The sequence below is a fragment of the Poecilia reticulata genome, chromosome 2, assembly GCF_904066995.2.
Source record: "Poecilia reticulata chromosome 2, P_reticulata-male-v2, whole genome shotgun sequence".
Taxonomy (NCBI): Eukaryota; Metazoa; Chordata; class Actinopteri; order Cyprinodontiformes; family Poeciliidae; genus Poecilia; species Poecilia reticulata.
In genome coordinates, this window is record NC_088831.1 from 31,189,255 (window position 1) to 31,201,485 (window position 12,231).

General features: G+C 39.2%; 1 protein-coding gene across 1 annotated transcript in view; it reads right to left on the reverse strand.

Moving 5' to 3' along the window:
• The window catches only part of pde11a (phosphodiesterase 11a), a 42,268-nt gene extending 30,651 nt beyond the window's left edge, over positions 1-11,617 (reverse strand). The window contains exons 1-3 of the mRNA XM_081603467.1: positions 10,059-11,617; positions 8,308-8,466; positions 252-341 (exon numbers count right to left, since the gene is read on the reverse strand). Coding sequence (XP_081459593.1) covers positions 252-341; positions 8,308-8,466; positions 10,059-10,850 — 1,041 coding nt within the window. The 5' untranslated portion in view covers positions 10,851-11,617. The remainder of the gene's footprint in view (positions 1-251; positions 342-8,307; positions 8,467-10,058) is intronic.
• Positions 11,618-12,231: the final 614 nt, after the last annotated feature.

Below are 12,231 nucleotides of genomic sequence, written 5' to 3' on the forward strand. Positions count from 1 at the left end.
AATTAGAGGATCTCCTCGTATTCTCAAGTAGATTTAGGTCCTACTCTGAATAACAGGCCCATCCCCCTCGTCAGATCCTGAGAAAATGCTCATGCAACGCTGCATGGCACCGTGATTTTCCACTGCGACGCCAGCAAGTGGGCTGCTGCTGATCAATACCAAGCCTCAATGTCAGCATCAAGGGGGGGGAGGGAGTAAAGCTGATCCTTGGAATGGGAGCTTTATCATCCCATCGGCCTCGTGGCCCTTACCCGACTCCGGTCGTACTCCTTTCTGGAGGCAGCGAAGAGTTGAGCATTGGAGATTGCAATACCACAGAAGGGGAGGTACATCTGCAGAACCTGTGGACACAATGAAAACTCATAAATACTGTAATATGATACGAGCATTTTTTTTTTTTTATCAAAGAAGAGCTCTGTCACATCGCAAATGTCAATTTTGCCCACTGGCAGCAATGTTAACAGCATTTATGCAGTGCAGTGCAAAAGGCGTGGTGAACTTTTTCACGTCTTGTCACCTTACAACTACAAGCCCTAAACCTGCTAAAGAACAAACTGCACATGTTTCCTCTGGTATTTTGACAATTTCTCTTTAACGACGATGAGCTCCAAGTCTTTGAGACTAAAGGGTCTCCTTTCCGTCGCTCTAATGTGCAACTTCTTTACATTTTGCCAGAAGAAACATGTTGGTAGCTTAAACTTAAACCTAACTCTTCCTGGGGTATGAGTAATTCTGAACTTAGCTGCATCCAGGAAACAGATGAAACTGAGCAATGAGACCAAACGTGATGCTGTTTCAGCTGTCCTATGGAAATATCCTATAATGATCTTCCAGAAAGACCGTAGTCATCAATAAGCCCAGCGGGAGTGGATTCATTAGCAAGCAGGACGTGGGGATCTGCCCATGGATCTGCCTGCGGAGCGCACAGGCGAACTCCGAAGGAGCGCTGCTCTTTATAATTACATTCTGTCAGGCAGCCCAATACACAAGGTTGCATTATAAACAAGATGTTTTTGCCTGGAGCCCTTCGAACTGACCAATAAAAAGCGGTTTAATACCAATAATTAAAAAAAAAAAAAAAAACAGAGTGGCCAAGACCATTGGGGACACTCAGTTCCTTCTAACCTCAATGGCTTCCTCTCCCACAAATGATATTTATTACGAAACAAGCCAAGAAAAATTACATGCCACTTTATTTCTCCAGCAGCTCTCGGTGTGAATAACTATGAGGTGACTTAAAGTACTGTTTCACTTTCCGCTGCACTGCTGAGGAGAGGCCAGAAATATTTTGGTGAGAACTGCTTTCATAAATAAAACTCAAACTTTGCGGAACTTTGCGGTCAAAACACAAAGGTTGATTTAGTCACATGAACAATACAAATACAACACAAAAACAGGTATTGCCCCTAGCTAGGCATCAACATAATGTGGTTGCTGTCCGAGAAATGTAGTGTGCTTAGTAAGCATTAAAAGAATTTAAAAAATGAAAGGAGATACATAGCATAAATGTAATATATTGCATTCTTTTGAGGTAGTTATAACCTTTAAAGTAAGCAACAACTAAAGATTTAGCAGAAGTAACTGCTATTTTAAAATCTAAGAGGTATAATTCAAGGGTTTTTGAAGACATAACTTATTTTGCAGCTGTTGGTTAAGAAACATTGGCAGTAGCTAAAAAACATTGTGCTTCAGGCTGAATCAAGTCGCTAAGCAAGTTGAGTAACCTCACCCCTAATATTAAGCTAGCTGCTTTAAGCTCAAGTATCGTGTCAGGATCCCAGCATTTTAAAATGATCAGAACAAAAACCAGCACAAAATCCCTGAATAAACTCAAATCAAGCTATATGTCGTCTGTGTACTGTCTGATTTTATATCGGTTTTCCAGTCAGAATTTGCACAAGTTAAAGCTTTAAAAGAATGGTGTATAAGTTTTTTTTGTTTGTTTGTTTTTTGCATACAGCTTGAAAAAACTGCTTACAAACCCCCCCCCATCCAAAAAAACAACTGAGTTTTCCATTACAAGCTGAGTATTTTAATTTTTAGTGTGATGCTGACAGTGGAAGAGACACAAAATACCAACTATTTTTGCGAAAAGCATTTTGTTAAATAGAAATGAATTTATTTAATTAAAAAAAGACTTAAAACTTTGTATTCTCAGTCTTCAAATTCAGAATAATCCAGTACTGTCTATATATATTAGAGGTGTGCCGATCGATCGGCCACCGATCATAATCGGCCGATTTCCGTGAAAAAGTGTATGATCGGTGATCGCCGATCACGGTCTCCTGTTGCCGATCACACAAACCGATCACTTGCATTTCATTTCGCAGCCTGCCTGTGCAGCTGGTCTCCTCTTTCCTTCACATTGCGCAAACACGCAGCAACAAATCCTAAGCGATGAGGAACTATAACACACTGAGGGACGTTTGCGTGTTGTGGCGGAAAATTGAAGCACATGGGGTGAAGCACGTCAAAATGGATCAACACAACGAATCTAATATGGTATAAAAACAATGCCATACTTGATGGAGTTTGGCTACATCAAGGCTCACTGCAATAAAAAAGACATATGGAGGATCAGATAGCAGGTAAAGCAGCGCACAGCTACAAACACTCACCCGGCTATTAGCATGACGGTCAGAAAGCTAAACAAATAACCTGTAAAATTATTTAAATCGAGCGGCGATGTAAGACTGGTTGGTTCTGCAACCAGCCTTACTGGTTGGTAAGGCTGGTTCTGCTCTCGCTGTTGAACCGCTGCTACGCGCTACAGGTAGTAATATTTCACATACGGAGCGTCGCTTCTGCGCCACCTGGTAGTGACTCTCACACCAAACTTCCACTTAAAGCTGCAGCATCTAACTTAAAAAAATACATTTTACATTCGTATTAAAACTTTCGCCGTCCTAACATGAGACAGATGATCTCTAAAAAAATAATCGATCTCCACCTTGTTCTGCATAATTACTCCGCTCAGTCAGAAACAGCCAATCAGAACTAGCAGTAATCAGCTAGCCGCCATGCTATCAGGAAGTTTTCATTCAGTAACTCTGGATTGTTTATTGTAATGGAACTTGTATTTGCCTTTGAATGTTAAGTTTTATATTTGAATTTTTTTGGCAATGTTGAGAGGTTTTATTTTGACTCTTTGCATTATTTAGCCTCTTCAGAGCCTTCATATGTTATCAGTCTGTTAAAGATAGTATTACTGATAGCAGTACAATTTGCACAATGCCTGTTTTGTTTTGTTTTCTTCTTGGAAAAAGTTATTAAAAACAAGTTTTTGTCTAAATTAAGGTGAATTCATGGTTCCTTTTTCCACATAATGTAACCGGTAGTGTTTATGATAAAATAAAAACAATAATTATGTGATCGGTATCAGTGATCGGCCGTGATCGGCCCTCATGGGGGATCAGAATCGGAATCGGCAGGCAAAAACCTGATTGGCACATCTCATATCTATCCATCTATATATATATATATATATATATATATATATATATATATATATATATATATATATATATATATATATATATATATATAGAAAAGACATAGAACTTGGTTACTGAAGGCCAGTGACTGACTTCTTGAAAAGTGTTCACTTTTTCTAAAATATGTTCATGTGAAATTAACACAATATTCTCTTCCCTAACACAAAGGAACATATTGTGCACAAAATACTCTGCTGATCTATTTTCTCTTGATGAAACACAAATTACGTGATTTTTTGTGCTACATTGGGTAGTTGTTTTTTTTTATGAGTAACACAATTGTTTTATTGGATCCAATATCCTCCTGTTGTTTTTCTGCAGATTGACATCACTAAATTGTGTGCTGGGGGGGGGGGACATCTTTTTGATGAATCCCGCCGATGTTCAATTGTACTGGATGGCTGAAAATGCACAAGTAAACATGGATCTTACAAAGAGGTATTTCCCGACAATGCCTACCTGTTAGTAACGCGTTTGTACGTAACGCAAAGCAGAAACAAAATAACCCAATCTTAATCAAAATAATATTGTCAGACACATCGCAGCACAGGGTCAGTTAACTGTATTCCTCCACAGAAATGAGATGCTGCAATTACAAATTATTCCCACTCCCCCGAGCTCCTAAATCCTGCGGGGTATCAACAGCAACACAATTAAGGCAGCATGAGATGTAAAAAAAAAAAAAAAAGCAGCCATGTAATATGAAAAATCCTCTCAGAAGTTTAAGCACAAATTTGTTTTGATGAAGGTTCATTTAAGCCTCTAATGACATCTGCCACTGCTGTATCATTTAATGCTTTATAAAGTATGATTTGTTTTCTTATTACAAGGTCTCCTATAAAAGCAGAGCTGCAGCTGTGCTGTGCGCGGTGCTCACTGCGTTCACTGATGCTACCATCGCATTTCATTACTAATTCAGCAGTAGCCATCCCCGGCATTAGTGTAATGTTAATGCAGTGTGAAACCTACTCTGAGAACAAGAGAATTATGGAAAAAGAAAACCCCTTCCATGAACAATGGATTGCACGTGTGTATTATTTTAGATATTTTTGCTGCACAAAGAGGAACATGCGAGGAATAAAACCCTAAAATAATAGCACAGCTACTTTTGTTCTTTCATGTTTCATCTTATCTGCCTTTTGAGTGCTCATGCAACAAGAGAGGGAGTCAGCGCATCAGCCTGTCATCATCTTTTCTGCTACATCCATTCAGGCGTGCTGATGGGCTTAACATGTGCTCTTCTGAGACACAGAACGCTATCTGTCTCAGGGTGAGATGCAACTCCAACTGACCACTGTAAAATCTTATATTTGTCTAATACAAACCTTCGTTTATACCCGTCAATGATTTGTTTCTGTACCAAAAATATGCAAGATTGAAGTCAAACATGTTCCACACTCCGTGGACATCTTGCAATGGTTCATAAGCTTTGCTATTTCCAATTCCCTTGTGCTATATTAATCACACCAAGACCAATAAAAAAAAGGCATGGTTATTTGCTTGGGCAGGACATGTCCTCCTTGTAAAAGAAAATCGCCTGCTGCAAAAATCTTGTCTAAAATTTGCTGGTAGAGATAGACAACATCCTCAAAGCAATGTTAAATGTGGAAGTTTCACATTGGAGCCCAAACAACTGGAATTTTGTGCCTCAGTTGTGGTTCATGTCCTGAATAAAGCACCACATCCAACAAATCTCCCCCAAATGTTTGAATTCAGCTTTGCCTTTCCCCCCTTTTCAACCAGAGCTTTTTCTTTCATTCAACTTTCCATTAACGTGCTTATATTCAGCATTGTGGGAACAGTCAGCTTCTGCAGCAATAATCTTTAGTGGTTTACCCTCCATAAGTATGGCTTCAGTGACAGTCTTCTACTCAGCTCTGAAGTTAGCAGTCTTTCCTATGGTTGTGTAGGACATTGCCAATATTATAACAGTTTTGTATTAAATGTCGTTTTTAGATACGTTTTTGATATGTTTCACTCTAAGAATAAAATTACTGAAATAAACTTTTCATCAATTTCCTAATAAACTATACCTATATGACTTTGAGTTCAAAATCTCCATGAAAAGCTGGTGCAGCTATTGTTCCCTAAGTTTTTTTTTCCTACAAACTCTACTTCGCTGTTGTTATTAATCATAGATGGTGCAGTAATATTTGACACAATGGCTATTCCACTATGCAGTCAGGTCAAATTTTAGGTTAACCAATTTGAGACTCTGAAAAGCAAATATGGGATTTATATTAGTGCTGTTGCCACAGTGTTCTCGCCCCCTGGAACATGCTGCTTAGGAAAAATAGAATAATGACTACCTGTGACCCAGCCAGGAAACCCAGACACTAAGTTCTGATCTTAAGCCTGTCTGTATCACACAGCGGACACATGGATAGGTCAAACTCCTACAGTTCAAGTAGTACGTAGTAGTTACAATGAAACTGTACACAAAGACAAGCAAATTATCACCTGTTTATCAGACAAAGAGTATATGAACAGTAAGTATATAAGGAGGAACACTGGAAAAGATTTTTAAAAGACTTCTGCTGCTACAAATTCATGATTTAAATACCATTAGTTGCCTTTCTGTGAGATTTTTTCAGTTTTGGAATTTTTGTGTATTTTTTGGTCTGCGTCCTAAAGTCTTCTTGGCTGGTTGGCTGTTGGGTTAAAAGTTGGACAGAATTGGGTATTCCAATTGGACCCTTGTTTCCAAACATACATAAAAACTGATTTTGGAACGGATAAAGTAAAATTACACCCAACCTTAACCTTTATGAAAAACATTATGTTGAAAGAAAGTTCAATCTGTGTCAGGAAATCATCCAGTTTTATTACACCATGACGTTTTTGGAAAGAAGAGTAGACAAACATCCAACTAAAATTACCAGATGCTAACTAGTCGCTGCAACAAAAAAAACAACAACAAAAAAACATATGGTTAAGGTGTACCTTGCAATGATTTTTTTTTTCTTATTAAGAAATGTGTGTGTGCCATACATATGGCTGAATTTGAGAAAGCACATAAATTCCAACTTGAGCAAATAATTCTGGTTTAAAAAATTTTTTTGAAGTAAAATAAATAGCTCAAATGACACTCAAAAGGTCTCAAATTAATATATCTCGAATTCCACTGATGATTGTTTCTGCAATTGTGACTGTACATATGCACCAGCCCAGGACTTGACTGGGATTAAGGAGCACAGTCAAAGTAAAAATGGACTAAATTGCACACCACAAATAATTAGTACCCTCCTCGAAACCCTTCGGAAATGTTTGTTTGTTTGTTTGTTTGTTTGTTTGTTTGTTTGTTTGTTTGTTTGTTTGTTTGTTTGTTTGTTTGTTTGTTTGTTTGTTTGTTTGTTTGTTTGTTTGTTTTTAAGGAAGCTCATAGGCCTCGTAGTCATCACTTTAATTTTTGTGTCCTGCAACAGATTTGCAGTCAAATTCAAATCTGGGCTGCAATACTCTAATATGTCCGGTAATATATTAATATTACCTCTGGTCAGATGATTCTTATTATTAAGATTAGAATATTACCTTAAAACTGTCAGGTGTATGAATAATTTTGGGTTTCATATCCAATTAAGTACAAACTTAATGGGATATTTATTTGCTTTTAAACTTTTATTTTTTTTCTTGCAAACATAGAAAGGCCACATTTTGAATCACAGCATGACTGATGCTAAGCCACAGAAAACAATGAATTAAATGTTTTATGCATGTAGGTCACAAAACAAAACATAAAAGGGAGTCAAATTGAGAAGAAAAAAAAATCCCAGTTTTAGTTCTTTTTACATCTCTGCTACTGTGAACTCATAAGTGTTACAACACTGACATTAATAAATGATGACAGTTTGCTGCCCCTTTACGCACTAACCCTATGCACAGTGTTTGTCTAAAAAAATCTGAGTAACATCCTTGAAATGCCACAAATGAATCACAAAGCATGAGCATTACTTCAGGCTTATTCTTCTCTTTGTGCAGTAATAACAACACTCGGAGGCTGCAGTCTTGCTTGGAGCTCTGTGAGGCTGCAGTTCAGCGTCTGTGTCAGTACCTGTTTAATCCAGATGGTAATTTGCCCTTCTGGGGTAATTACTTGTGGAATAATGTTTTTTGATCATTTTTAGTTTCATTCTATGAGGTAGTTTAGGGTTTATTATGTCGTGCTTTGTATCCAACTGGAATATATCAAGCAGCATTCAAAGTAACACGATATCAGTCACAACGTTTTCCAAATTATGTTTTTTTTGTAAGTTTAAGTTTTATTCATTCTTGCTTAAGTTTATATATTTTGAGCCATTTTCCCAATGTGTCAAAGTCAATTACAGTTTCTGTACATTTCTTATGTCAAAATTTTATTTTCTCAATTCAAACTTTGTCAGATCAGCTAATAACTTAATTAATTATTAGAAGCGACACAAAACTTTACTATGGCAACTACTCCAGGTTCTTCTTCTTTTCTTTTAAATAAAACACAAGAATTTAACCAATAAATTCTTGTATTGTAATTTTTTTTTTACATTTTCATAGATCACTATATGACAAGCATGCAGACCAACAACATGTGAATACTGAGGTATATTAGTCCCATTTGCAGCTTCTCTAAAGCAGAAGTTCTATTTTTATACAACTTGGAAATTATTTGATCTACAAATGTCCTGAATCTATTTCTACTGGAAAGAGAAACAAATAATTACTGGCAAAACTTAGGAAAACCATAGGATACATTAAAAAGAAACACACATTTCCACTGAAGAAAAAAAAAAAGCAAACAAGAAGGCAACATAATTAAGGAAAATCACATGGAAAAAATTACCTTCTCATCATCTTCAGTGAAAAGTTCCCCACTTGAAGTCTTGTTGATGGCCTGAGCAACTCCAATGATCTCGCCATCGCTGTTGCGGATAGGCATGCACAAGAGGGACTTGGTTTTGTAGCCCGTCAACTTGTCAATTTCGTCACTGAATCGACGATCCTGCAAGCATGGGCACAGCAAATACATAAAGGCACACAGCTTGTAAAAAGCAGGCATTCCTCTATTGGTCTTTTCAGATGACAGAGGACCGGAATGTGGTAAAGCAGTGATGTTGTTAAAACAATAATCATGCCACAAGAGGTTAGATTTCTAATACAGCACTGTGAACTAAAGCAGCAAAGAAATCCCACTGTACCTTGCAAAAGTATTCACACTCCCTGAACTTATTCACATTTTCATGTTACAACTGAAAACTTAAATGCTTTTTTTTTCTTTCTGGGATTCAGTTTGATAGACCAATACAAACCAGTGGACTGGTGTGAAGTGGAAAGAAATTGTAGAATTATGTTTAAAATGTATATCTGTAAAGTATATATACATATATATTCTGCCACCTTGAGTCTAATTCCCCTTAACAACATTCAGCACAGCCAACAGTTAGAAGTCACTTAGTTAGTAAATAGAGACCACATGTGTGTAATTTAATCTCAGTATAAATCAAGCTGGTCTGTGAAGGCCTCAGACATTTGTTAGAGGACATCAATGAACGACCAGCATCAAGTCAACAGAGCAGACAGGAAAGGAATACAACTGTGGAGAATGATTAGGTAATAAAACAATATCCTCACACAACGCTCTACAATCTAATATCTGAACAACACCAAACCCACAACAAGACATTGTTGTCCATCTGAAAGGCTGGGTGAGGAAAGCATTCATTAGAGAAGCAGATAAAAGGTGGCTCCAGAGGAGCTGCAGAGACCTGCAGCTCAGGTGTAAGAATTTGTCAACATGACAGGCAATAGTCACGACTTCATAAAACTGGACTTTATCGGGGGTGGAAGGAAAAAAAAGTATTTGGACTTTGGCAAAAATCAACTAGGGAGCACAGTAAGCATGCAGAAGCTTGGGCTCTGGTCAGATGATGAGGATAATATCAAACTTTTAAACCTGTCTGCAAAACACTACGTACGGTGAAAAACCCTGATAGAATATCTCACTGAACACTAACATGATGTGGAACGCTTTACGTCATCAGAGTGACAAAATAACTGAGACTGGGGCCAAAGTTCACATGACAGTAGGACAACTACCCTAGACACAGGGAGAGCTATACTTAGAATGGTCTAGTAAAAGTTTGGACCTAAATTTGATGGAGAATCTGTGACCAAACATTACTTTTAATAGATGCTGTCTAGAAGATCTCACTGATTGTGATCTTTCATTGAAAACAAAGCAGGGAAACATTTCAGTGCGGTATGCTATGACCTGTCACTGTAATTGTCATAAAAGGTGGTTTTATGAAGTTTTGGGGGTTTTTGGGACTGAATACATAGGCACATTACTTGGCTCAGGTTTTTATTTGTAAAAAGAAAAAAAAAGTTGAAAACCATATTATTTTTTTTTTATATTCCACTTCACAATTACTCTACTTTGTGTTTCTCGGAAGATTGCGCTTGTCTCAGATGTTTAACCTGTTACCAATGACATGTGAGACATAAAGTTAGAAGCTGGGAGGAAACGAGCTGCCTTCCTGCCTCGGTCTTTCTGTGAATCACGCATGCATTCATTCACAATGAAGCAGCAGGCACCTGATAGGCGTCGGGGATGTTCACCGTCTCTCCATGCTCAGCCACGTAACCAATGATCCCTTTCCCCCACGGCACCTGAACTTCATCCGAGTTCATCGAGGGTAAAACTGTGGTGCCCGCGTGCACGTCAAAGAATTTAGACACCAGTGTTTTCTTGTTGCCAGTCCCTTCCACCAAAAACAAGGAGCACCGGTCTGCGTCCACCATAATACAAACAAACACCAGGATTTTGTAGCTGAGGCTGGTCAGGTCCAGGTCGTTGGATATGTCTTTCACGAGTTCGAGGAAGAACTCCCTTTCGCTGTGTTCTTTAAGGTAATACTTAAAATCCACGGCCGTGGATGGGTACTGGGGGATGTTGACTCTGGACTCCAGCAACGCGCTCAGGATGTGCGCGGTGGTCGGAGGCAGGGAGCTCGCCTTCCTCAGCAGAGCTCTCCTCCTCATGCTGGTCAGCGGCTCCTGCGCCCTGGAGTTCACATGCTCGTCGTACGTCCTGTTCACGTTGATGGCCTTAGACCTGGCGAAAGTTTTGCGCAGCTCCTTCTGAGACGCTCTCCGCTGCAGACCGTCGCACTTGCTCGCCCAGCTGTCCTTGCACGCGTTGCCCTTCTCCTCCCGGGGCTCGGCGGCGGGCGCCGCGGCCGCCGGACCCTTGCTCGCCTGGTGGTTCTTGAGCCATTTCTCCACCATGCTGTAGTTGCCCTTCCTGTTCAGATAGTCCTCGAACAGGTCGGGGTGCGAGTCCAGAAAACTTTCTACGTCAGAGAACAGCATATTTGACACTGCCATGTCTGCGCTTCGGATGGTCCTCAGTGAACCAAAGCCATGAAATTGCGCACAGAAATACCATCTATGAGGATTTACCCGACGGGGTTAGAGCAGAGAATCGTGCAGATGTAACAACTTCCACGACGAGCTACGCAGGCAAAACCTCTGGAGCTCCAAATCCAGGTCCTTCTCTGAGCGGAGAGGGTTGGAGAGTCCCTTTGCGCACCGGCATCTTCCTCCACTGCGCTCAGCTAATTAGAGATAATTAACGCAAACTACCGTAGAGGCAAATGTGAGAGTAGTGAGAGCATCCGAAACATCTCAGACAGCCCCAGTACTGCGCACTCCCGTGGTTTGTGTCCTCCTGTGCGGATGACGCGGGCTGTGGTTGGCTCGCTCCCGCTGATGCTCGCTTCGTCACACAGTCAGGGAGCTCAGGGTTGCCTCAGCGATCGGCCCTCTGGCCATTTGAACTAGTTTCCCTCCCTCACGGAGACAAAGTGTGATGTTGATGATGACAGCTTGAAGGAAAAATCATTTGGGGGCAATTAAATAACATTTTCATAAATTAATTAAATAATACAGACACATATTTTTGCAGCGTCCATGATAACACTGGGCTGTGTAGAGAATGCTTGCACATTACTTATAAGATAGATAGATAGATAGATAGATAGATAGATAGATAGATAGATAGATAGATAGATAGATAGATAGATAGATAGATAGATAGATAGATAGATAGATAGATAGATAGATAGATATTTTTTAAAAAATTACAAATTCAGAATCTCACAAATCACAAACTTTCGCAAATTTCTGATCTGCAGTGTTCTATTTCATTAAGTTATGTAACAGCGACGTTTATTGGCAGAGCGAGTACGTCAGAAAATGTAAATTATTACCGCTGAAACAGACTGCAGAGTCGCCGTTTGAACGCCAGGGGGAGCAATACTCCAGCTGTTGCACTGCGGGGTTTATATGAGCGATAACACGGTGGCTCTGAAGAGATGCCTCTGAATGCACTGCTTTTCTCTCTCATTTGAACCGTCTACATTTCATATACTCGTATTCTACAAGTAATGGAACTACTCTGATGATGTGGCTTTTATCTGTTACTCTGATTTTTAAAGCCAGAGTCAGAGATCAAGCCACACATGTGAAAGGTAGGCATCTACACATATTAACTTACAGAGGTTATTATTCAACTGATTATCTAATATATTTATGTATGACACAGAGAGAGGGAGAGAGAGAGTCTTTACTCCCAGAGTGACTTATTTACAGTTTTTATGACTGGTAATGTCATTATGATAATGAGCTGCTAAAAACCAAAATTCAATTTCTCAGGGATTATGGTACAAGTTAATTTGTTACTGTCATTCATATATCTTGTTTTTGA